At 44.1% G+C, this 23,102-nt stretch overlaps 1 protein-coding gene across 11 annotated transcripts in view; it reads left to right on the forward strand.

The window, feature by feature from the left end:
- LOC145506681 (uncharacterized) overlaps positions 1–18,418 on the forward strand; it is a 141,078-nt gene extending 122,660 nt beyond the window's left edge. For 3 of the 11 annotated variants that reach the window (XR_014054163.1, XR_014054164.1, XR_014054166.1), the window contains 10 exons: positions 1,266–1,336; positions 1,792–1,816; positions 3,676–3,746; positions 4,171–4,195; positions 6,868–6,939; positions 7,404–7,428; positions 10,783–10,830; positions 15,904–15,989; positions 16,402–16,522; positions 18,169–18,418. Coding sequence is in view for 7 of the 11 variants with exons in the window: in XM_081491927.1 (XP_081348053.1) it covers positions 1,266–1,336; positions 1,792–1,816; positions 3,676–3,779; positions 6,868–6,942; positions 10,783–10,830; positions 15,904–15,989; positions 16,402–16,522; positions 18,169–18,180 (542 nt within the window). In the remaining 4 variants the exon portion in view is untranslated. Of the gene's footprint in view, positions 1–1,265; positions 1,368–1,791; positions 1,868–3,675; positions 3,780–4,170; positions 4,196–6,867; positions 6,943–7,401; positions 7,429–10,782; positions 10,831–15,903; positions 15,990–16,401; positions 16,523–18,168 lie in introns of all 11 variants that reach the window. The other 8 variants (XR_014054162.1, XM_081491929.1, XM_081491928.1 and 5 more) reach the window with 8 other exon arrangements.
- Positions 18,419–23,102: the final 4,684 nt, after the last annotated feature.

Below are 23,102 nucleotides of genomic sequence, written 5' to 3' on the forward strand. Positions count from 1 at the left end.
CAGCCATGAAATTAAAAGGCGCATGCTCCTTTGAAGAAAAGTTATGACCAACCTAGACAGCATATTAAAAAGCAGAGACATTACTTTGCCTACAAAGGTCTGTCTAGTCAAAGCTATGGTTTTTCCAGTTGTCAAATATGGATGTACGAGTTGGACTATAAAGAAAGCTGAGCGCTGAAGAATTGATGCTTTTGAACTGTGGTGTTTAAGAAGACTCTTGAGAGTCCCTTGGACTGCAAGGAGATCCAATCAGTCCATCCTGAAGGAAATCAGTCCTGAATATTCATTGGAAGTATTGATGTTGAAGCCGAAACTCCAATACTTTGGCCACCTGATGCGAAGAACTGAGTCTTTGGAAAAGACCCTGATGCTGGGCATGATTGAAGGCAGGAGAAGAAGGGGATGATAGAGGATGAGATGATTGGATGGCATCACCAACTTCATATACATGAGTTTAAGTAAACTCTGGGAGCTGCTGATGGACAGGGAGGCCTGGCGTGCTGCAGTCTACGGGGTCACAAACAGTCAGACATGACTGAGTGATGGAACTGAACTGAACTGAACTGAATGGAGAAACAGACATAGAGAATAGACTTATGGACATAGGGAGGGGGGAGGAGTGGGTGAGATGTATGGAAAGAGTAACATGGAAACTTACATTATCATATGTAAAATGGAAACTCAAAAGGGGCTGTGTATCAACCAAAAGGGGTGGGATGGGGAGGCAGATGGGAGGGAGGTTCTAAATGGAGAGGATACATGTTAACGTTTGGCTGATTCAGGTTGAGGTTTGACAGAAAACAACAAAATTTTGGAAAGCAATTATCCTTCAATTAAAAAATAAATTAAAAAAAGAGCAAAATCTCATAGAAAGCTTGGTAAGTACATAGGTGTAAGTGTGAATCCTGGGGAGGCAGTGATCTAGGAAGAAATCATTCTCAACAGTGGCAATTTACCGGAAGGTATAAACAGGCAAGAGTCTTATGAATCTCTGTCATTGAAAGGCAGCATGCATTTTAGTGTTTCTTTTTTCCCAAGCTGTGAGGTTATCACTAGTTAAAATTTAGTTCTGCTTCGTTGTTTCCTGCTCCTCTGATCTGCTCTTCTTCATATAGCAGTGAGGATGATTCAAGAGCAACTCAGTCCGTAGTTAAAATGCCTTATGCATACACTTCATCCCATGCACCACACGCCCAAAAGAAGGTTCCTGAGTGATTAGTGAGCAGCCTCACCTGTGTCCCAATGGCTATTCTGTGTCCTTCTAGCTCCCCAGGAGGACCTGGCAGTGGAACAGACCCAGGACTGGGCTGAGGAAGAGCCTCTGAGTACTGTGAAGGTAAGCGCACCTTTCTTAATCTGGGATAAGAGTGTTGCTTCACTTCTTTATTTTCTATTCAGTCGAATACAGTTATAGTAATCTGACAATTTACATTACCACTGAGACATGCAATTCCTTGTCTGGGAATGTAGTGAGGATAAATCTATTTATTTACACAGACCTGATTCAAAAGGACATTAAAAAAAGACAGCATCAGTTACTACTATAGGTAATTTGCTCAGCAGAAAGATTTCTTTCTTGAAAAATAATTTGTGATTGTTGCTTAAATTGAAACTGAGAGATCTTATGTATTACAGAGCAGTCTTTTCAACAGGAGACTATCTGTTTTATTTTGGAGCCACTGAAATAAAGAGTTTTAGTTATCTGAGGACAAAAACCAGATAACAGAAGACTTAGTGCAGAAAATTCAAGATGCTAATATCCTCACTCTGTTTTTTTCTCTCCAATCACAGGAATCTGAGGAAGCCTATGAACACGGTAAATATTCAGGGATCATCACTCTGCTGAGGTGCAATCCAGCTGAAAAAGGTGGGGTTCTCTGACTGGCTCTGGTTGGAGAGTGGCCCTGATGCTGGATTCCTACTTGGGGTGCGGGCTGGAGATGCAGAGAAGAGACTGATCTCCCAGGAAGGAACAATGTCTTTGTTCTATGGTCCCTGGAAGCAACTACATCATTTAGATGCTGTGGGTTTGTGTGAATCAGAGTTGGGGGCCCATGTGTGAGCCCAAGTGGTATGATTCTGAAGCTGTGTGTGTGTGTTCCCTCAGGAGATGTTACCGCCTTAGTACAAATCAACTGTAAACTTTCTAAACACTTCTCACCACCACTGCACACTGACTATACATTACCTGATTCTTTCTTCAACTCAGTCTTTCCTCAAAAACAAAAGTGAAAGTCACTAAGTTTGTGTCCGACTCTTTGCAGCCCCATAGACTATACCGTCCATGGAATCCTCCAGGCCAGAATACTGGAGTGGGTAAACTTTCCCTTCTCCAGAGGATCTTCCCAACCCAGGGATCGAACACAGGTCTCCAGCATTGCAGGTGGACTCTTTAACAACTGAGGTATCAAGGAATCCATTCCTCAAACTAGCTTCATATTGATTTTCCTCAGGTGAAGATGGTGATGAGAAAAGTGGCCCAAATTCTTGACTTCCAGGTGGAAAAGCCAAACTGAGTACCTAGGGTTGATCCCATTTTGGCTCCTCTGGACCAGTGACCTGCTCCTACCACTCAGCCACGTGATCCTCAGTCATGGGGCAAGGGGATCCCTGCATCTATGACTTTCCCTGGTGGTACTCGCAGGTCCAGGGCTCCAGATCCTGCCCATCATTATAAGGTGGGCTCAGTGGTCAAGGAACCCAGGCTAACCATAGGTGGATTAATGCCAACTTTGGCACAGTCATGATTGTGGAAATTACCTCGGGACTCACATCCTCCTGGTCAACTCACAGATTCCGAGTGTTGTGTGGCCTTTTGTAGAGTGTAAGTCATATGTGTTGGTGTTTCTGTCATTGTTTAAACAAGGACAATAGCAGATTATCATCAGAGATGTATTTCATTGTACTGGTAACATTACCATAACCTTACATTGATTAAACACTGTAGTACATACTCAAGGGAAATTGTCAAATAAATCTGACAGTGGAACTTGATAGTTAGTCTAGTGACCATGACTCTTGTTGTAAATCTCATGCACAGCTGGGTCAGAGACAGTCAGGTTCACTCCATGCATCCTCTCCATAATGAAATGTCCCACTAAATGTATGACTTCTGTGAGTGTGAACGGCCACTGACTCAGTGGACATGCAAACATTGTTTGGAAAATCAAGACTGGGAAGTAACATCGCATGATTGATAATAGCTATTTGGAAAGGTAGTATTGAATTCAGTCCTCTAACAAGAGTTTGCTTTTAATCAAGAATAAAGTCTCACAGACTTGGTAAGTACAATAGCTGAAACAGCGGATCCTGCAGATGCAGTGATCCAGGGAGAAATCCAAAAGATTGGTGTGATTTACCAGAAGCTCTAAACAGGCAGGAAGGTCATGGGTCTCTGTCATTGAAAGCTGGCGTGCATTTTAATGTTTCACTTTTCCCCACTGGTTTGGTTATAACCAGTTAAATGCAGACACTCTCTTTCATTGCCTTCCTGCTTGTCTCCTTTGTTGTACTTCATCCAGCAAAGAGGATGATTCAACAGCAGCTCAGTCCATAGGTACTAACCACTCTCATGTACACATTCCACCCCATGTGCCCATCAAACAAGCAAACAAAAACCTGAGATATTTGTAAGCAGCTTCACGTCTGTCCTGATGACATTCTGTTTCCCTCTAGCTCCCCAGGAGGACCTGGAGGTGGAACTGCCCCAGGCTTTGGCAGAGGAACAGCCTCTGAGTACCCTGGAGGTAAGCTCAACTGTCTGTATCTCAGATAAGACTGTGGCTTCACTTCTTTATTTTTTATTCAATGGAATACAGTTATAGTAATCTGACAAGACATATTAACACTTATGTTTGCAATTCCTGGCTGGTGAAATATTGAGGATAAATCTATTATCAACACAGACCTGGTTCAAAAGGACACTAAAAAATACCATCAGCTACTACTGTAGGTACTTTCATCAGTAGGATATTTTCCTCCTTGAAACTGAAAGATCTTAAGTGAAACAGCCCAGCCTTTTCAACAAGGGTCCTCTGTGTTTTCTTTGGGAATGATTGACTTTTTAAAGAGTTTTAGTTACCCGAGGAAAAAAATCAGATAACAATAAAGTTACTGCAGAGAACACATGATGCTGACACCCTCACACTGTTTTCTTCTCTCTAATCACAGGCAGCCGGAGCAGCCAGTGAACACGGTAAGTATTCAGGGATCATCCTTCTCCTGAGGAACAATTTAGCTGATGAAGGTGGGGCTCTCTTTCTGGCTCTGGTTGGAGAGTCGCCCTGATGTTTGATTCCTACAGTGGGTGAGGGCTGGGGGTGCAGAGAAGAGACTAATTTCCCAGGAAAGAGCAATGTCTGTGTTCTATGGGCCCTGGAAACAACTCCATCATTTAGAGGTTGTGGGTTTGTGTGAATCAGGGTTGGAGGCCCATGTGTGAGCCCATGTGTTGTGTTTCTGAAGCTCTGTGTATGTGTGTTTCCTCAGGAGATGTTTCCCTCTTACACAGCACAAGTCAACTGTGAACTTTCTAAATGCTTCTCATCACCACTGCACACTGACTATACATTACCTGATTCTTTCCTCAATTCAGCCATCCCTCCAGTTTGGTTCATATTCATTTTCCTCAGATGGAGATGGTGCTGAGAAAAATGGCCCAAGCTCTTGACCTCCTAAGTGGACAAGTCAAACTGAGGACCTAGGGGTGGTCCCAGTGTGACTGCTCTGGACCCCTGACCTGCACTTATCACTCAGCCATGGGATCCTAGTCATGGGGAAGGGGGTCCCTGCATCTATGTTTATGCCTGGAGGTAGTAGCAGCTCCAGAGTTCCAGACCATGCCTATCATTATAAGGTGCGCCCAGTGGTCATGGAACCCAGGACAAGCATAGGTGGAGTAACAGCCAACTTTGGCACAGTCATTAGTGTGAAAATCCCCTCGGGGTCACATCCTCCTGGTGAACTCACAGATTGTGAGAGTTGTGTGGCCTTGTGTAGACAATGTCGGTCCTATCTGTTGGTGGTAGTGACATTGCTTAAACAAGGAATAAAGCAGATTATCATTAGGGAGATATTTCATTTTACTGGGTGATATTACCATAAGCTGGAGAAGGCAATGACACCCCACTCCAGTACTCTTGCCTGGAAAATCCCATGGACGGAGGAGCCTGGTAGGCTACGGTCCATGGGGTCGCTAAGAGTCGGACGACTGAGCAACTTCACTTTCACTTTTCTCTTTCATGCGTTGGAAAAGGAAATGGCAACCCACTCCAGTGTTCTTGCCTGGAGAATCCCAGAGACGGGGGAGCCTGGTGGGCTGCCGTCTATGGGGTTGCACAGAGTAGGACATGACTGAAGCTACTTAGCAGCAGCAGCAGCATTACCATAAGCCTTACATTGATTAAACCTGGTAGCACACACTCTAAGGAACATGTCAAATAGATCTCACGTTCAAACTCGGTAGTTAGCCTAATGACCGTGACTCATTGTAATCTCCTAAACAGCTGGGTCAGAGACAGTCAGCATTCACCCTATGCTTCTTCTCCATTATGAACTGTCCCATTAAATGTATCAGTTCTGTCAGTGTGGACAGCCACTGTCTCAGTGGACATGCAAATATTGCTTGGAAAAATGAAGACTGGGAAAAATATCACATGATTGATAATAGATATTTGGAAAAGTAGGATTGAATTCAGTCCTCTAACAGAGCTTGCTTTTAATCAAGAACAAAATCTCATAGAAAACTTGGTAAGTTCAATAGCTGCAACTTTGGATCCTGGGGAGGGAGTGGTCTAGGAAGAAATCCAGGGCTGATTTAGCAGATGCTCGAAACAAGCAGGAGGGACGTTCATCTCTGTCATTTAAAGCTGGAATGCATTTTAGTGTTTCTTTTTTCCCCAATGGTTAGGTTATCATTAGATCACTAGTTAAAATGCAGACTCTCTCTTTCATTTCTTTCCTGCTCCTCTCCTTTGCTCTCCTTCATCCAGCAGAGAGGATGATTCAACAGCAGCTTAGTCCATAGTTACTTACCTCCCTCATGCATACACTCCACCCCTTGTCCCTATCAAAAAAAAAAAAAAAAGCTGAGTAACTGGTGAGTAGCCTCACCAGTGTCCGAAGAGCTACTCTGTCCCTCTAGCTCCCCAGGAAGACCTGGTGGAGGAACTGTGCTTTCTATAATCAACTGTCCCACTAAACAGATGGCCCCTGTAAGTATGGACAGCTACTGACTCAGTGGAAATGTACTCACTGTATAGAAAATGAATATTGATAGAAAAATACTATATTATTCATAATGGCTATTTTTAAATGGTAGGAATTCAGTAATATCAAATCTTGTATATTTTATTTTCTTTGAGACAAGTAATTAGTGAATTAACAGAATAGCATACTTTGCCCAGGATTGATTTCAGTCCTCTAACAGAGTTTACTTTAAATCAAGTACAAGGCCTCATAGAAAACATGATGAACAATAGCCACAACTGTGGATCCTGGAGGAAGACTGATCTGGGAAAAATCAAGAGACAGTGACAATTTAGCAGGAGTTCAACATGAACAGGAGGAGTCATGGGTCTCTTTCGTTGAACAGTACACACGTTTAAGAGTTTTCCATTTTTTAGATTGAATATTTCATGTTGATTCGGTTCCTCTAGCTAGAAAGCCAAAGATCTGTTTTCATTTCCTTCCACTGCTCCTTTACTTTCCTTCCTCCTCTAAAGAGGATGGATGAACACTAGTTCAGTCCCTGCTTATTAACCTCCCTCATTCATACACAGCACCCCAAGTCCACACAAAGAGAAAACTCTGTGCATGATTCCTGAGCAGCCTCACCAGTGTTCTAACAGTTACTCTGTGTCCCTCTAGGTTTCACTGAGGACCTGCCAGTCAACCCAGCTTGTGACAGGACCGAAGAGACTCCATGTGTCTCCAAGGAAAGTTGTTTGTTCATTGTTTTTTTTTCTGGTCTGAGATAGAAATATTGTTTCCTTTCTCTTTCAGTAGAATTAACTTATGAGTCTTTGAAGGTGTTCGTTTCAGATAGAGACAATTCCCTTGGTTGGGATAATGTGGAGTGAGATACTTGTTACCAAATCATGATGCCTCAGTCCACAGTATATCAAAATATTAGCATCCATTACACCCTGTCGAGTACAGAGTTCTCTCTCCTGCAGCAAGATTTCCTCTAAGAAAAGAATTCTGCAATTTCCAACCCACATCATCTTGGCAGTTCCATCCTCCAGGCCAAGGTCTTGCCTTTCATCCTGAGTATGTGTGTTCTGATATTGCTGTGTTCCCTGGACTCCACCACTGCTCCTCATCAGGAGCTGTCACCAAATGAACCAAAGATTGTGCATCTATGTGATCTTACCCTCATGATGTCTTCTCTTCTGTACTTGCAGGTGGCCCTTTCAGGATGTGAAAGTGGTATGTATTCTAGAATCATTCACTTTGGGAGATAAACTTTGTCAATAAGAAAGTTGGGGCTTTCTCTCTGGTTTTAGTGTAGAGGGAAAACTGATTCCAAATTCCTGCTGGCAATGAGTATAGGGGCCCTGGTGATAGAAAGTAATTTATAAGTAGAGCAATGTGGACGATTACTGTAGTTCCAGGAAGAAGCTGTATTATGGTTCATAGTGTAGGTTTGTGTCCATGGGACTGGGTGTGTCTCTATGTGTAATGAATAGTGTGATTCTTCATGTGTCTGTGAATTTTTTGTGTTGTGTTTTCCTGGATAGTTGTCACCCTGAACATCACTGTTACTGGTATCAACTTCCCCCCAAAATTTCCCATCACCATGTACCATTAATGAGTATGTATATAAAAATTAAACCAAGTATACACATTCACTGTATCCATTGATTTTATACCAAGGGGACTTCCATTACCCTGAGAGACAAATCCCATCACTACCCAGGAGAATGTTTACTGGAGTCTTCTTAATTTTTCTTAAATTTTTTCTTGTCTCTGCTGGGTCTTCATTGCTGTGCAGGCTTTTCTCTACAGGTGGAGAGTGAGGGCATCTCTCTAGCTGCATAGGCTTATTGCTTTAGTAGCCTCTTTTGTTGCAGAGCATGGCTTCTAGGGCTCTTGGAATTCAGTAGTTTTGGAAGGTGGGCTCAGCACTTGTGGCTCCTGAGCTCTAGAACACAGCTCAGTCCTTGTGGTACACTGACGGGTTTAGTTTCTCCACGGCATGTGGAGGCTTTCCAGACCAGGGATTGAGCTTGTATCTCCTGCTTTGACATGTAGATTGTTACCACTGAGGCACCAGTGACGCCCTACACGATTCTCAAAAAACAAAACCGTGTTTCAGTATCCCCCTCTTGGGTCAATCACACCTTCATTTAACCATAAATCCCATTTCTTACTAGGTCTTATAGCATTTTGATTGGTCATGATTCATCACTCTGCCATTTCCCTCATTCCAACTCTTTCCTATTAGAGCCTCAGAATGAATCTTCCCCCCTCAATCAAGGCCCCCAGTACTGGGGAGGCTCCTTCCTTCTGCAGGGAGCCCCTGGTGGTACCCATATGCCACACCCAGGTCTAGAGGAATCTGAGAAAGAGGAACCTAAAAGCATAGATGAAGTTCAGTCCAGATTTGCCTCTTAAGCTTTGAAGTGTCCCGTCAGTCCTGTTAATTCAATGCACTGTGCTATTCAGCTTGTCTCTAGAACTTTTCCATCCTGCAACAAAAATTTTATTACCATTGAACAGATACTCCCTCGGTCAACCTCTTCCCAGTTCTTAGAACGACCCTTCTACTCTCTGCTTCTCTGAATTTTCTTTTAGAAGCCTCAGGTAAATGGAATTGTGCAATACGTGTCCTCCTTTGACTACCTTATTTCACTCTTACCAATATCCTCAAGCTTCATTCACAGTGCTGCGAATGACAAGATATCCTTCATTTTTAAATGCTGAAACACCTTCCAGTGTGTGTATACACCACAGTTTCTTTTCAATTTATCTGCCCGTGGACACCGGGCAGTTTTCTTGGATTTCGTGTACGATACAGCAACGGATATGTGATTGTAGGTATCTCCTGGACATTCTCATTTTATCTTCTTTGGACATAAACTCAAAAGAGTGATTCTTGGATCTTATGATCGTTCTCTTAATACTATTTTGAGGGACTTCCAAACTGTTCCATAACGGCTATGTCATTTTACATTCCTACCAACAGGTACAAAAGTTCCATTTCTCTACTTTGTTGCCAAAATCTTTTATTTTCTTTTTAGAATACACAACCTCAAAGGTGATATCTCCTTTTGACTTGGTTTCCATTTCACTGATACTTAGTGATGTTGAGCACTATTCCTATGTATATTGGTCACTTCTCTGTCTTCTATGAAGAAATGTCTATTGAAGCCTTTACACATTTTTTAAAGTCAGCTATTTGCCTGTTGTTGTTTTGAAGCTGAGTTGTAGTAGTTGCTATATATTCTGGATATTGGCCCATTATTCAGATACAAAGTTTGCAGATACTTCCTCTCATTCCATCAATCGCCTTTCTGTTGATTGCAGAGGAGAGACCCTCCTTTCTTCACTTGATCATTTCAGAACCCTGGCAAAGATCATTTGGCCTCACATGTGTGAATTTATTCAAGAGTCCCTCCTTATGAGTCATTGGTCTCTCTGCCTATTTTGCTGCAGGTAGAACACAGTTTTGACTGCTGTGGCATTCTTACCTGTTTTGAATTCAGGAAGCCTGAAGGCCCCATTGTTGTTCTTTGCTCTCAAGATTGTTTTTGCTCTTTGGGTTTCTCTTCGATTGCAAAAGTTTTAGTATTGGGGGATTTTTTATTTCCATTTCTATAAAAATGACATGAGACTTTGTGAGTGGTTTCAATATATATGTACATCACTTTTAGGAGTATAGGAAGGTCAACAACACTAAACATTCCAGTCTATGAATATGGTATGGTATTCTGATTACTTGTCTCTTCTTTCTTTCAAAAGTATTCAATGGTTTTCAGTGCACAAATCTTTCACTTCCTAAGTGGCCTTTTGTGTTGCCTTGCTTGGGACCTCTAGAGTCAGAGATGGGAAAGATGGGCTCTTGAAGATTGTGAATGTCCCTTCCCTCCCCTCTGTACCTACTCTCTAGTTACTTGTCATACAGGAGCTCTGGGCCATGCCCTTCACTGCTGCCTACAAGTGAGCCCCCTACTGGGAGTTTGCTTTGAATCTGAGTGTTCACCTTACTATTGGAATGCTCACAAGCACTCTCCCAATGCCTGGCCTAGGTTCAAGTGCCCAAGGTATACCTACATATGAATGATCTCATCAGGGCATCAAATTGTCTACAACAGAGAAAAGCCTGAAGAGGCAATTAGTTGCCTTTTCCTTGTCTTTGGAGCTATGAGAGCTGACCTTTCCAATGTAGTGGCCACTGGTCAGATCTCCCTCTCTATAATTAACATATTTCAAACAATAATTAACATATTTTTTAAAAGTCACAAAAAACACACATTTGTTGATGACAGTAGCCATATTTCCAGTGTGTCCATAAGTGTTGGAATTTCAGCTTTGTAAGCTTGAATGTAAGAGCTATATTGGGCCTGTAGAAGTGTAAGGTTAAAGCGACTCTCTCTCATATGAAATTGTGCAACTGGGATCAACATCTTGTTGAAGGGCTCTGACTCCACAAACACAGGGGAGGTCTGTGAACCTGGAGGAAAGGCCAGGGAGATGCTATGTGAGCCAAGCGGAGAAGGAGAAATGGGTGGGTCAACTTGTATAATAACTGTGTTATTGCTCATGGTTGCCTTTCTGCAGACTGCTTCCTGGAAAGTATTAGCAGCACTGATGCAGAAGAGAATGCAGGTAGGGAACAACTCTCAGGTGGGATTAACAGGGAGAGGGTTCCAGGACCACTTGGGTTACACCTAACTTTTGGAGATGAAAGAAGGTAAATATAAACTGAGGAAGTAGAAGGAAAGATGTGTAGAATTTTGATTTGTTCTTTGCATATTTTAATGATTTTATAGACCCATGTGATCATGTGCTATATTGTACTGAGCTTAAAGACATCTCTTTTTTTTTTTCCATTAAAAAATGTCCTTTCTGACAAGACTACTCTTTCCTTGTCCTTTCACTGATAAATGTGAAAGCTTGGCTTCTGGTTAGTACCTGCAGGGTTTTATGTATGAGGGACTTTGGCTTTATGTTTAAATTCTCCTATGCTGGCCACATCGTTGTGGGCACAAAATTGTCACAGTCACTTGACACTGGAGACCAAGTTCTGGCAGTGTGTCAGGTAGTGGGTGAGACGTGAACTCTCTCCTCCTGCATTTTCAGGACTTGTGGCGTCCCCTCACGTTTGTCCTCACTGTTTATTCCTCATGTAAAGGGTGCTCTCAGGGTTGGATGAGTCAGAGCACACGTGCTCTGGCTTCCCTGCCTGGGCTGAGTCTCACGGAGCTCATCTCAGCACCACACCTCCCCAAGGATGCTGTGCTGAAGGTGCTTCCACGTGAGAGCAGTCCATGTCCTCCTAGAGACCAGCATGGCCACAGATTCTAGAGAGTGTGAAGGGGCCACTGGCTTTCTTTACACATTTGCTCTCGCAGCCCTGCTGACCTGGCCTCCTGGGACTGACCAGACCTAGGTCAGAGACTCAGAGCAGCAGGACCTGGGGAGACTGCTCCCTTAGAACCCACTACTCCCTCCAGACCAAAGCTCCAGATGGTTTTGATCACCGGCTTTGCACACTCCTCAACTCATTTATTTACCTTTTATTTTTGTATTTGTTTTGCATTGGAGCCGTGGAATTTTCTGATATATTTTGAGTATGAGGTCCTAATGAGATATATGGTTTGCAATTTTTCTGTAGGTTAACTTTTCGTCCTACTGATTGTTGAAGAGACTACCCTTTCCCTATTTTGTTGTCTTAGAACCTTCCTGAATTTCATTTCACTTTGTATCCATGAGTTTACCTGTTTGATTTTTTTTTAATTCTGATATTTAGGGCTATGCATCAGTTTCTATATCAGTATTATACAGCTTTGATTCCAATAACTTTGTAATGTTTTTTGAAATCAAGAGGTGAGAAACTTTGGTCTTTGTTCTCAAGATCATTTTGTCTATTTGGAGTTCTTAGTGGTTCCATACATATTTTTGGACTTGTTTTCTCTATTGCTATGAAAATGACATTAACATTTTGATTGCTGTTACAATGAATCTGTACTTAGGTTTAGGTAGTGTAGAAATGTCAACAGTACTAAGTCTCCAGTCTATGAGCATGGAATGTCATGTCAATTCCTCGTGCCTTGTGTCACTCTCTCAGTGTGGTGTGTAGTGTTCAATGTGCTGGTCGTGTCTCTCTGAAGGCCCTGTGTCCCTCTATCCCTGATCTCAGAGTCAGTGGTAGAGGGATGGGCTCGTGAGGAGACACGATGTCCCTCTCTCCCTCCTCACCTCTTCTCTGATGATGTTCAGCACAGGCACCCTGGGCCCTGTGTCCATACCTGTCCCTTCACGAGGAGCACCTGCTGGGAATTCCTCTAAGATCTGGGTGTTGACATTGCCATTTCAGTGTCCCAAAGGCTCATGAGTACCTGGGATGTGTGCATGAGCCCAGGAAATACCTGCAAATGAATCATCCAATCAAGCCAGTCAAATGGTCTGCAGAAGCTGTTGGGGTACAATTCACAGGAGTGCAAGTCCTGTGCTTATCTAGACTTGAGACCAAAGAAAGATCCCAGAGTTGACAGAGATATCAGAGGTTTAATAGATGGGATGATTTCCATGTCTGGAGTAAAAGGATCCTGGAGATACACCTACTGTGGATAGCATGGGACAGGCAGAAGAAAGCAGCTGCAGCATTCTTCACTCGGGGGGATAGGGAGTCTACCAGTTACAGTGGGAATGAGCAGGAGGTTGGCTCCTTGGTTAAGGTGGTTACCATGTAAACCAGCAGAGTGTAATATCCCTCTCTTAGCCCCTCAGGCTAAATACTTTCATGGGGCAGAAGTCTTGTCTTTGTTAATCTATGAGCAAACAGCCATCTTGAAATGGCCAGAAAATGCAAAGGAAATAATCAGGAGAGGGAAGATAGCAGAGGGGTGGTAACATCCTCTATATAGCCTTGCATGCTCAGTCACTCAGTTTTGTCTGACCCTTTGAATTCCCATGGACCCATATGCCACCAGGCTCCTCTGTCCATGTATTCTCCAGGGAAGAATATTACATTGGTTTGCCATATCCTCCTCCAAAGCCTCTTCCCAACCCAGGGATCCAACCCATGTTTCCTCCATTGCTAGGCAGATTCTTTACCACTGAGCCACCTGGGAAGCCCTACACCCTCCCTTGTAACAAAGTCCCCTGGCATTCCAAAAACTGTTCTACCACAATCTAGCAGAAGTGTTAGAACAAGTGGTACTGATTTCCAGATTCATTTAATCTTCCCTGGTGACTCAGATGGTAAAGAATCCACCTGCAGTGCAGGAGACCTGGGTTTGAAACTTGGGTCAGGAAGATCCCCTGAAGAAGGAAATGACTACCCACTCCAGTGTTCTTGCCTGGAGAATTCCATGACAGAGGGGCCTGGAGGGCTACAGTCCATGGGGTCGCAAATTGTTGAACATGACGCAGTGACTAAGCACGTGCACATGTATAAACTTATATAGTGGTTGTGTTTTATAGTGTGGTAGCCACTAGCCAGATGTGACTGTTATAATTTGCTTAAAGGCATGTATTACACGTGTCAAAACCACTTGGAATTTCAGGTTGGTTAGCATGAAGGTGAGAGCTCTAATGGGCCTGTAGAAGTGAGAGGTTGAAAATTGACTCTTTCAGCATCTCTGTCTTTAGGTTTGCAACTGAAATCAGTGTCTTATTGAAGGGCTCTGACTGGACAGAACACAGATGACTGCCATCTGTTATCCACAGTGGAGTGTCTTTCCAGAATCCTAGGAAAAATTTCAGGGTGATGCTGTGAGAGCCAGCAGGGCCTCAACCGGAGCAGAAGTGGGTGGGTCACTTGAGCAACCTTGTTGCTCATGGTTGTGTTTCTATGGAATGCATTGTGGAGAGCATTTGGTGCAGTGATGAGGAAGGGACATAAGTAGGAAACAACATTCAGTTGGGATCCGATGGGAGAGGGTTCCTGGAAATTTAGCGTTAAACACCCTGCTTGGTGGAGAAGGCAATGGCACCCAACTCCAGTACTCTTGCCTGGAAAATCCCATGGACGGAGGAGCCTGGTAGGCTGCAGTCCATGGGGTCGCTAAGAGTCGGACACGACTGAGCGACTTCACTTTCACTTTTCACTTTCATGCATTGGAGAAGGACATGGCAACCCACTCCAGTGTTCTTGTCTGGAGAATCCCAGGGACGGGGGAGCCTGGAGGGCCGTCGTCTATGGGGTCGCACCGAGTCAGACACGACTGAAGCGACTTAGCAGAGGCAGCAGCACCCTGCTTGGAGGCTAAGGAAGGAGAACATGAAATTAGGAAGAAGGAAATGTGTGTAGACTTATTCTTTTCATATTTTAATGATATGATAGAGAAATTATGTCCTGGACTTGCATTGTGCTCTAATGACCTTTTCTTGCTTTTCTCTTCAAAGATTATTTTTCCTGTAAGAGTTTCCTTTTCCTGCTTTTGTCACTGACTAGTATGGAAGCCTGGTCTCTGGTCAGCACATCTAGGGTATTGTGCCCTGCAGACTCTGTTTTCTATTGCGTGTTGAACTATGATGGCCATATCCTAGTGGGCACAAAACTGTCACTTGACACTGGAGACCACGCCCCTGTAGTGCACATCAATTCTCTTCTCCTCCACTTTCAGGAATTGTGACTTCCACTCTTGTGTGTCTTCACTGTTAATCCCTCATGTAGAAGGCACTCCCAGGGGTGGATGAGTCACAGGACACAGGATCTGGGTCCCTGCCTGGGCTCGGACTCTTGAAGCCTCCGAACCAGTGAAGGCTGATGTGCTGAAGGTGCTTCCGTGTGAGAGGTCCATGTCCAGCTGCTCCTAGAGACCCTCCATAACTGCAGATTCTAGAGTCTGTGAAGGGTCCACTGGGCTTCTTCACACACTTGCTTTCACAGCCCTGCTGACCTTGGTCTCCTGGGATTGAGCAGTCCCAGCACAGCTGGTCCTGGGGTCACTGCTGCTGTCAGAACCCACTGGTCCATCCAGACAGTCCTGCCCCATCCTCTGTCCTTTCCTTACACCTTGCCACGTCTCATCCCTCCCAATTTTCCAAGTTTCAGTGCAAACCTGGTGCTACCATGTGTTTATGGGTGACCCTTGTCACATCATTCTGGCTAAGTGAAATTGGAAGTGTTTGTCTCTATCCCCTGGGCCTGCAAAACTTAAAGGTTTTGCTGTGAGCGTTAAGTATCTCCCAAGTAACTAAGGTCACCCCTGGCAACGAGAGCGTCTCTGTTATGTGAATTTTTTGTCCTTCCCTCCCCCAGGGCACAAAACACTCTCAAGTCCATCCCAGGTCCTCCTTGGGAGGGAAGGATTGTTTCATTAAATAATGGACTGATTGGAGATTGTAGCCATACACCCATGGTCCTTCTTCCAATGTGTCCACATTGTAACCTCTAGGGTTGGTGGAGGTTCAAGGAGGAAGGAAAGGAACAGTGACTAGAGGAGAGAAATGAGGAAGGAAGTAGAGAGGAAGCAGCGGGCGAAGGAGGCAAGCAAGGTCGTGGGCAGAGATGCATGGAGACAGTGACCGCCTGGAGGAGGAACAGGCTGTCACAGCATCATTCCTGGTCACACTTAGACAAGTTGAGGGTGGCAACAGGATGCTGGCGGTCAGAGACTCACTTTTTCATTGAAGAGGTGAAACACTGAGGCCCTGGGTTGTCCCTGGAGACAAGGACACCAGGGGTTCCAAGTGACATCCTGACTAAATCTCCCCTTTGTTTTCCCACAGCCTCTCCAAATGGCCTCTGCCCTCAGACACCAGAAAATTGCATGGCAGATGATGAACACTCAAAGAAGGAGAGCAAAAATATGGAGGTCATTTATTTCATTCACACCTCTTAAAATTTTCTTTTTGTGATCCATAGTCTCTTCTTTGTATCCCTTCCCCATCTCCTCTTTCCATGTTTTTATGATTATCCTCCTGGAGCACCTGGTCTCCTGTAGACACTGGGGATCCTAGGAGCTTATATAAAATCTATGAATTTGTCTGCAGCCCTATTCCCTTACTCTGTTAGCATCGCCCTGTCTCCTGACCTCATGTCTGCACCCTTGAACCTGACTTTATCACTGTAACTGGCCTGAGCTGGAGTTGAGGCTGTAGTCAGCAGGTCTGGACCCACACAGCTGAAGGGCCCCCATGAAGTCTGCACTGCCCTGGGCTCCTCCATATGGCTACTTTGCTGCCCTGGCAGGGCGTGGACCTGCCTGACTGATCTCTTCCTTCCAGATGTCAGAAAACTCTCTGGTTGTTTCCCTGGGGAATGCTTTTGAAGATATCAACAATGATGATGATGATGATAAAGAAAACCAGAAAGAGCAAGAGTGAACGTGGGACCTGGGGTGAAAAGGTGAGGCAGACAAGGTCATGTGTCTCCATCATGTCCTCAACTTGCTTGGTGGTGCTTCAGAATAACCAGCAAAAATACTAGGGTCTGCTGCTGTGTGTGACCACAAAAGTGGAAACAAGAGCGTGGTAACAATCCGTGCAGATGAGTGGAGGATGCCCTGAGCACATCTCCCCAGGGTACAGGTCCCATCCCCAGATGCCCCTGAGGTTGCTTGTCTGGCTCTGCCTGCAGCTCTTATATTTCCGGTGAAGCGGGGGGGCACTGTGGGGCCACTGTGTGTAGGAGTCCAGGAGCTGCCGTTCCAGTGTGTTCTCTTTGAAGGTCCCCCCTGGGGGCTTCCTCATCTCCCTCAGCAGTATCCAGCTCTGCCCTCCAACCCCCCTAAAGGCAACAACGGGCATCCCTAGTCCATCACCGGCTGCAGAGAGAGGTTGGGGCAGCCCCTCCATCCCCAGTCCTGGCTCCTGGGATCAGAGTGAAGGAGACCAGAGCTCGTGCAGGCAGGGGGTCACCTGGCAGCTCTGCATCCCTGGGTGCTCCCTGGTCCTGAGGATCCCAGCCAGCCTGGGGGTGCCCGAGTCTGGGGTCCCTCGGGTTCTGGAACCCTGGGGTCCTTGGTCACCTCAGGCACCTTTTCTCAACCTGAAGTTGGAGGTTCTGTTTTTTTTTTCTGTGTGTGTTTCCAATTCCCAAATAAAGAAACACCAGAATGCAATTCAGTGCCGTGTACACTTGGGATGATGGTGCTGGTGGTAAGGAACCCACCTGTCAATGCAAGAGAGGAAAGAGACTCGGGTTCGATCTCTGGGTAGGGAAGGTCCCCTGGAGAAAGAAATGGTCACCCACTCCAGTATTCTCGCCTGGAGAATCCCGGTGACTGAGGAGCCTGGTGGGCTATCATCCATAGGGTTGCACAGAGTCAGACACGACTGAAGAGACGGAGCAGCACACTTGGGATGAGGGGCAGGATTCAAGTTACTCATGTTCCTTTTATTTTTTTCCAAGTCTGTCATTAATAACATATCTTGTTTTATTACCATTTAAAAAGCAGTGTCTTTTGTCAATTTTAATGCCGCAATATGCTAAACATATAAAATATACATTTTTATTACAACAACATAATGCCAGTTTAAAATCATAAACCTCAGAAGAGTTTGGCTGGGGGTTGGAAAGGATTATTAGGGAAAAGAGAGACCCCAGGTGTCTGTCCATTTCCAGCACTCAGGTCTCAGGAGCAGTTGTACTGAGTGTAGGGTGGGTGGCAGGTTCTCCTATCCCTGTGTCATCTCACCTCATGCTCCTCCCAGGGCTTGAAATGAAAAGGGGACTCAAACTTTTAGTCCTGGATCCCAGAATGCCCTGTTCGTCTGCCTGAGTCTCACTATCCGGGGGACCCATCAGTTGAGGGTTGCCAGCCAGATGCCCAGGTGTACTTGCTTCTGTGGGACATTTCTAAACACTTCCCGCTCACAGACAGCATCCTCAGAAAAGACCAGCAAACAGACCCAGTGCCCTGCAGATCTGAGCCCCAAAGCCAAGTTAAGATCCTGGGAAGTCTTCTGGGTCCTGCACACCCTCCCCCGGGAACCCTCCTCTGTCTGACAGTGCACCTCCCAGGGACTCCATCACCTGTGTTCATGTTGCAGGCTCTACGCTGAATTCCTGAAGACCTGGACCCCATTCTGGACCCCAGAGGGGATGGAGCCGCCACAGCACCAGGAGCCTCATCTGGACCAGACCATGGGAGGCCTCACTGCTTCTTTCCTGAGAGCCCTCATTTAGTATAACTTAAGTTGTTTTGTTGTATAGATTTAGTGTTAGTTTATCTACAAGTTCTGTATGTATCTCTATGTTCAATATTTATAGGTAAGGTGTTTCATTAAAGTTTTTAATCTATCTTGTTACTTTTTAAATACTTTTTTGTAAAAATACACACATGTATGGAAAAGCAACCTCAACAGAGGTAGAACTTAATGAATTGTTGTAAGGCAATCACCCTCGTGTCCACCACCAAGATCTCCACCTTCGCACACAACTCAGTCTTTGCTGAGTAAGGAACTGCAAATTTAGTCCTTATATCTGTCCGCATGTCATTGTCTTTAAGGATTCTGTTTTCTCACGTCTGCTCATTCCACTAGTCATAGGAGATCAATATACTCTAGATCTTTCATTATTTGCATGTAAGGACTTTTGAAACTCATTCTGCTTGGCTGGTAAAAAGTTCATAATTCATCACTTCTCTCCTTGTGTTACTTAAATGTGTTTGTCTCTTTTCTTCTAACACAAAGAATTTCTCTCCAAAAAGGCTCTTAAAATTCTAGTTTTTATTCCCTTATATTTCTCCCTCTCTTTTATTCCAGCTACCCAAAGGACTATTATTTTTAAAACCTAGTAGCTTTACTACAGTTCATTTGCTATTAGTCATTGCAAGAATATACCCATTATTCTTTTTAATAAACAGCTTCAAACCCTTTTATCCAGAAAACTTTGCATCATAATGTTTAATATTTGCTGTATATCCTTGCTGTGATTTTACTTTCAGAGACTCCCGTCATTCATACAAGGCCAGGGTAGCCTATTGTGCCGCAGTCCATGGGGCTGCAGAGAGTAGGGCACAACTGAGCAACTGAACAACAGCAATCATTCACTTATCAGATCTCTTATGATGATCTTCCACTTTTAACATATTCATCAAATATGTTACATCTCTTTCCTTGATTTATTTTCCAGGAGTTTTCTAAAAGACATATTTTTTTAAGAGGCTCTTCTTTTCATCTACTGTTTCTTATAAGGCATTATTTCTCAGTGTGTTTCTCCTACTTTCACTTTCATTTTCAAAGTGATTTTTTAACTTTTTCTTATTATTTTCTGAGTTCCTCACACTGATTTCTGAGTTTTCTCAATTCTGACGTATGATGTCCTTTCAAAACTTGAATTTTTTTTTCTCTACTTTTTGTTGTTTACAGTGTTTACTCCTTATTGTTAAGCACAGCATCATGCATGAATGAGAACGTTTATATCCATGGAGAAGTTGCTAAGCATTTCTGTAAAGTTTTCATTCCAATTGCAAAGAGAGGCAAAGCCAAAGAATGTTCCAACTAGAGCACAATTGCACTCATCTCACACACTAACAAAGTAATGCTCAAAATTCTCCAAGCCAGGCTTCAACAGTATGTCAACCGTGAGCTTCCAGATGTTCCAGTTGGATTTAGAAAAGGCAGGGGAACCAGAGATCAAATTGCCAACATCTGTTGGATCATAAAAAAAGCAAGAGAGCTCCAGAAAAAAACATCTACTCCTGCTTTATTGAATATGCCAAAGCCTTTGACTGTGTGGATCACAACAAACTGTGGAAAATCCTTCAAGAGATGGGAATACCAAACCAACTTACCTGTTTCCTGAGAAATCTGTGCGCAGGTAAAGAAGCAACACTTAGAACCAGACATGGAACAACAGACTGCTTTCAGATTAGGAAAGGAGTACGACGAGGATGTATATTGTCACTCTGCTTATTTAACTTATATTTAGAGTACATCATGCAAAATGCTGGGATGGATGAAGCACAAGTTAGAGTCAAGATTGCCGGGAAAAATATCAATAACCTCAGATATGCAGATGACACCACCCTTATGGCTGAAAGCAAAGAGGAACTAAACAACCTCTTGATGAAAGTGAAAGAGGAGAGTGAACAAGCTAGCTTAAATCTCACCATTCAAAACACTAAAGTTAAAACTAAAATGAGCATCCGGTCCCATCACTTCATGGCAAATAGATGGGAAAACAATGGCAACAAAGACAGATTTTATTTTCCTGTGCTCCAAAATCACTGCTGATGGTTGTTACTGCAGCCATGAAATTAAAAGATGCTTGCTCTTTGGAAGAAAAGCCATGACAAATCTAGGCAGCGTATTAAAAAGCAGAGACATTAATTGCCAACAAAGGTTCGACTAGTCAAAGCTGTGGTTTTTCCAATAGTCAAATATGGATATGAGAGTTGGACCATAAAGAAGCTGAGCACCAAAGAAGTAATGTTTTTGGACTGTGGCTGGAGAAGACTCTTGAGAGTTCCTTGGACAGCAAGCAGGTGGACAAATGATCTTTGTCAGGGTTCTAAAATTACCAAGTGAAGAAAGAATAGTCTCCTCAACAATCAACAGAATAAAAAACCAACCTACATAATGAGAGGAAGCATCTGCAAACTTTGTAACTGAATAAGGGTCCGATATCCAGAATATATAAGAAACAGGTACAACTCAACTTGAAAACAACAGCAGGCAAATAATTGAGTTTAAAAAATGTGTCAAGAGCTTCAATAGACATTTCTTCATAGAAGACATTGAAGTGATCAATACATATAGGAAAAGTGCTCAATATCAGTCAGCATCAGAGAAATGGAAACAAAGCCAAAAGGAGATATCACCTTTGAGGATGCACATTTTATATGTATATAAATATATAAAACAGATGTTGGCAAGGATGTGGAGAAGTGGAACTTTTTTACCCTGTTGGTAGGAATTTGAAATGGCATAGCCATTATGGAAAACAGTGGAGGTCCTTGAAAAATTTACTAAGAAAACTATATCATAAGATGCAGCAATCACTTACTAGAGTTTATGTCCAAAGGAGATAAAACTAGAATGTCCAGGAGAGATCTACAACCTCATGTCCATTGCTGCACTGTGTAAAACAATCAAGATAGAAAAACAACCCAGTGCCCAAAAGCTGATGAATCAATAAAGAAAATGTGGTGTATATGTACAGTGGACTGTGATTCAGTCTAAAAAAGAAGGAAATCCTGTCATTTGCAGCAATATGCATGAAGCTGGAGGACATTAGTAAGAGTGAAATAAGCCAGTCAAAGGAGGACAAATTCTGCATGAGTCCATTTAACTGAGGTATCTAAAGGAAAACTCCGAGAAGCAGAGAGTAGAAGGGTTGTTCCAAGAGTTGGGAGGAGGTTGATACGGGGAGTGTCTGTTATGGGGAGTGTCTGTTCAATAGTTACAAAGTTTTAGTTGCAATGGAAAAGTTCTAGAGACCTGCTGTACAACAGGGTGCATGGAGTTAAGAGGATTGACTGGACACATCAAAACCTACAAGGCAAAACTGGACTGAACTTCCTCTATGCCTGGAGGCTCCTCCGTTCTCAGATTCCTCTAGAACTGGGTGTGGCATGTGTGTACCAACAGGGGCTCCCTGAAGAAGGAAGGAGCCCCCAACCCCAGGACTAGGTGTCTCGGGTGAGGGGAGAGGATTCATTCCGAGGCTCTAATATGAAAGAGTTTGAATGGGGGAAGTGGCAGAGTGATGAATCACAACCAATCAAAATGCCATGAGACCTACTAAGAGGTGAGATTTACTATTAAATGAATCTGCGATTGACCCAGTAAGGGGGATCCTGAAATGGAGTTTGTTCATTAAGAATCCTGTAGACTTCCCTGGTGGCTCAGTGGTTAAGTATCTGCATGCCAATGCAGGAGATTCAGACTTGATCCCTGATTGGGAAGATTCCCATGCCGCAGAGCAACTAAGTCAGTGGGCCATGACTACTGATCCAGTGCTCTAGATCCCAGGAGCAGCAACCACTGAGCGCATATGCCAAAACTGAAGCCCGAGAGCCCTAGAACCCACGCCCTGGAACAAAGAAGCCACCACAGTGAGAAACCTGTGCACCACAACTAGAGAGTAGGCCTCGCTCTCCACAAGCAGAGAAAAGCCTGGGCAGACACCAAGACCCAGCACAGCCAGTACAATATATATGGGATGCTACCATCCCGCTCCTTGCTATTTCACCTGCATTGTCTGGCCATTTCAAGATGGCTGTTTGCTGATTAACAAAGGAAAGACTGGTGCCTGATGAAAGGTTTTAGCCTGAAAGGCTAAGAGGATTGTGGCCCTCTGCTGGTTTCCCTGCTAACCAATGAGCCAATCTGCTGTTAATTCCCCCTGTAACTAACTGGTAGACTCCCTATTCCCCCAGGGTGAAGAACGCTGCTGCTGTGTTCTTCCTGTTACCTGCTACCATAGTGGGTGTCTCTCCAGGACCCTTTCACTTCAGACGTGCAGGACATCCCATCTATTTTACTTTGGTATTTCTGTCATTGGTTCTGGTATCTTTCTTTGGCCTCAAGTCCAGGCAAGTACAGGGCTTGCAAGCCCGTGAAGTGTAGCCTAACAGCTTCTGCAGAGTATTTGTCCGGCCTGATTTGGTGATTCATTTATAGGTATTTCCTGGGCTCACGCACACATCCCAGGTACTCATGAGCCTTTGGGACACTGAAATGGCAATGTCAACACCCAGATCTTAGAGGAATTCCCAGCAGGTGTTCCTCTTGAGGGGACAGGTATGGACACAGGGCCCAGGGTGCCTGTGCTGAACATCATCAGAGAAGAGGTGAGGAGGGAGAGAGGGACACTGTGTCTCCTCACGAGCCCATCCCTCCACCACTGACTCTGAGATCAGGGAGGGAGGGACACAGGGCCTTCAGAGAGACACGACCAGCACACTGAACACTACACACCACACTGAGAGAGTGACACAAGGCACGAGGAACTGAAATGACATATCTTGCTCATAGAC

This window comes from Giraffa tippelskirchi, chromosome 5, assembly GCF_054371585.1.
Source record: "Giraffa tippelskirchi isolate mGirTip1 chromosome 5, T2T-mGirTip1v1.2.pri, whole genome shotgun sequence".
NCBI classification, from domain to species: domain Eukaryota; kingdom Metazoa; phylum Chordata; class Mammalia; order Artiodactyla; family Giraffidae; genus Giraffa; species Giraffa tippelskirchi.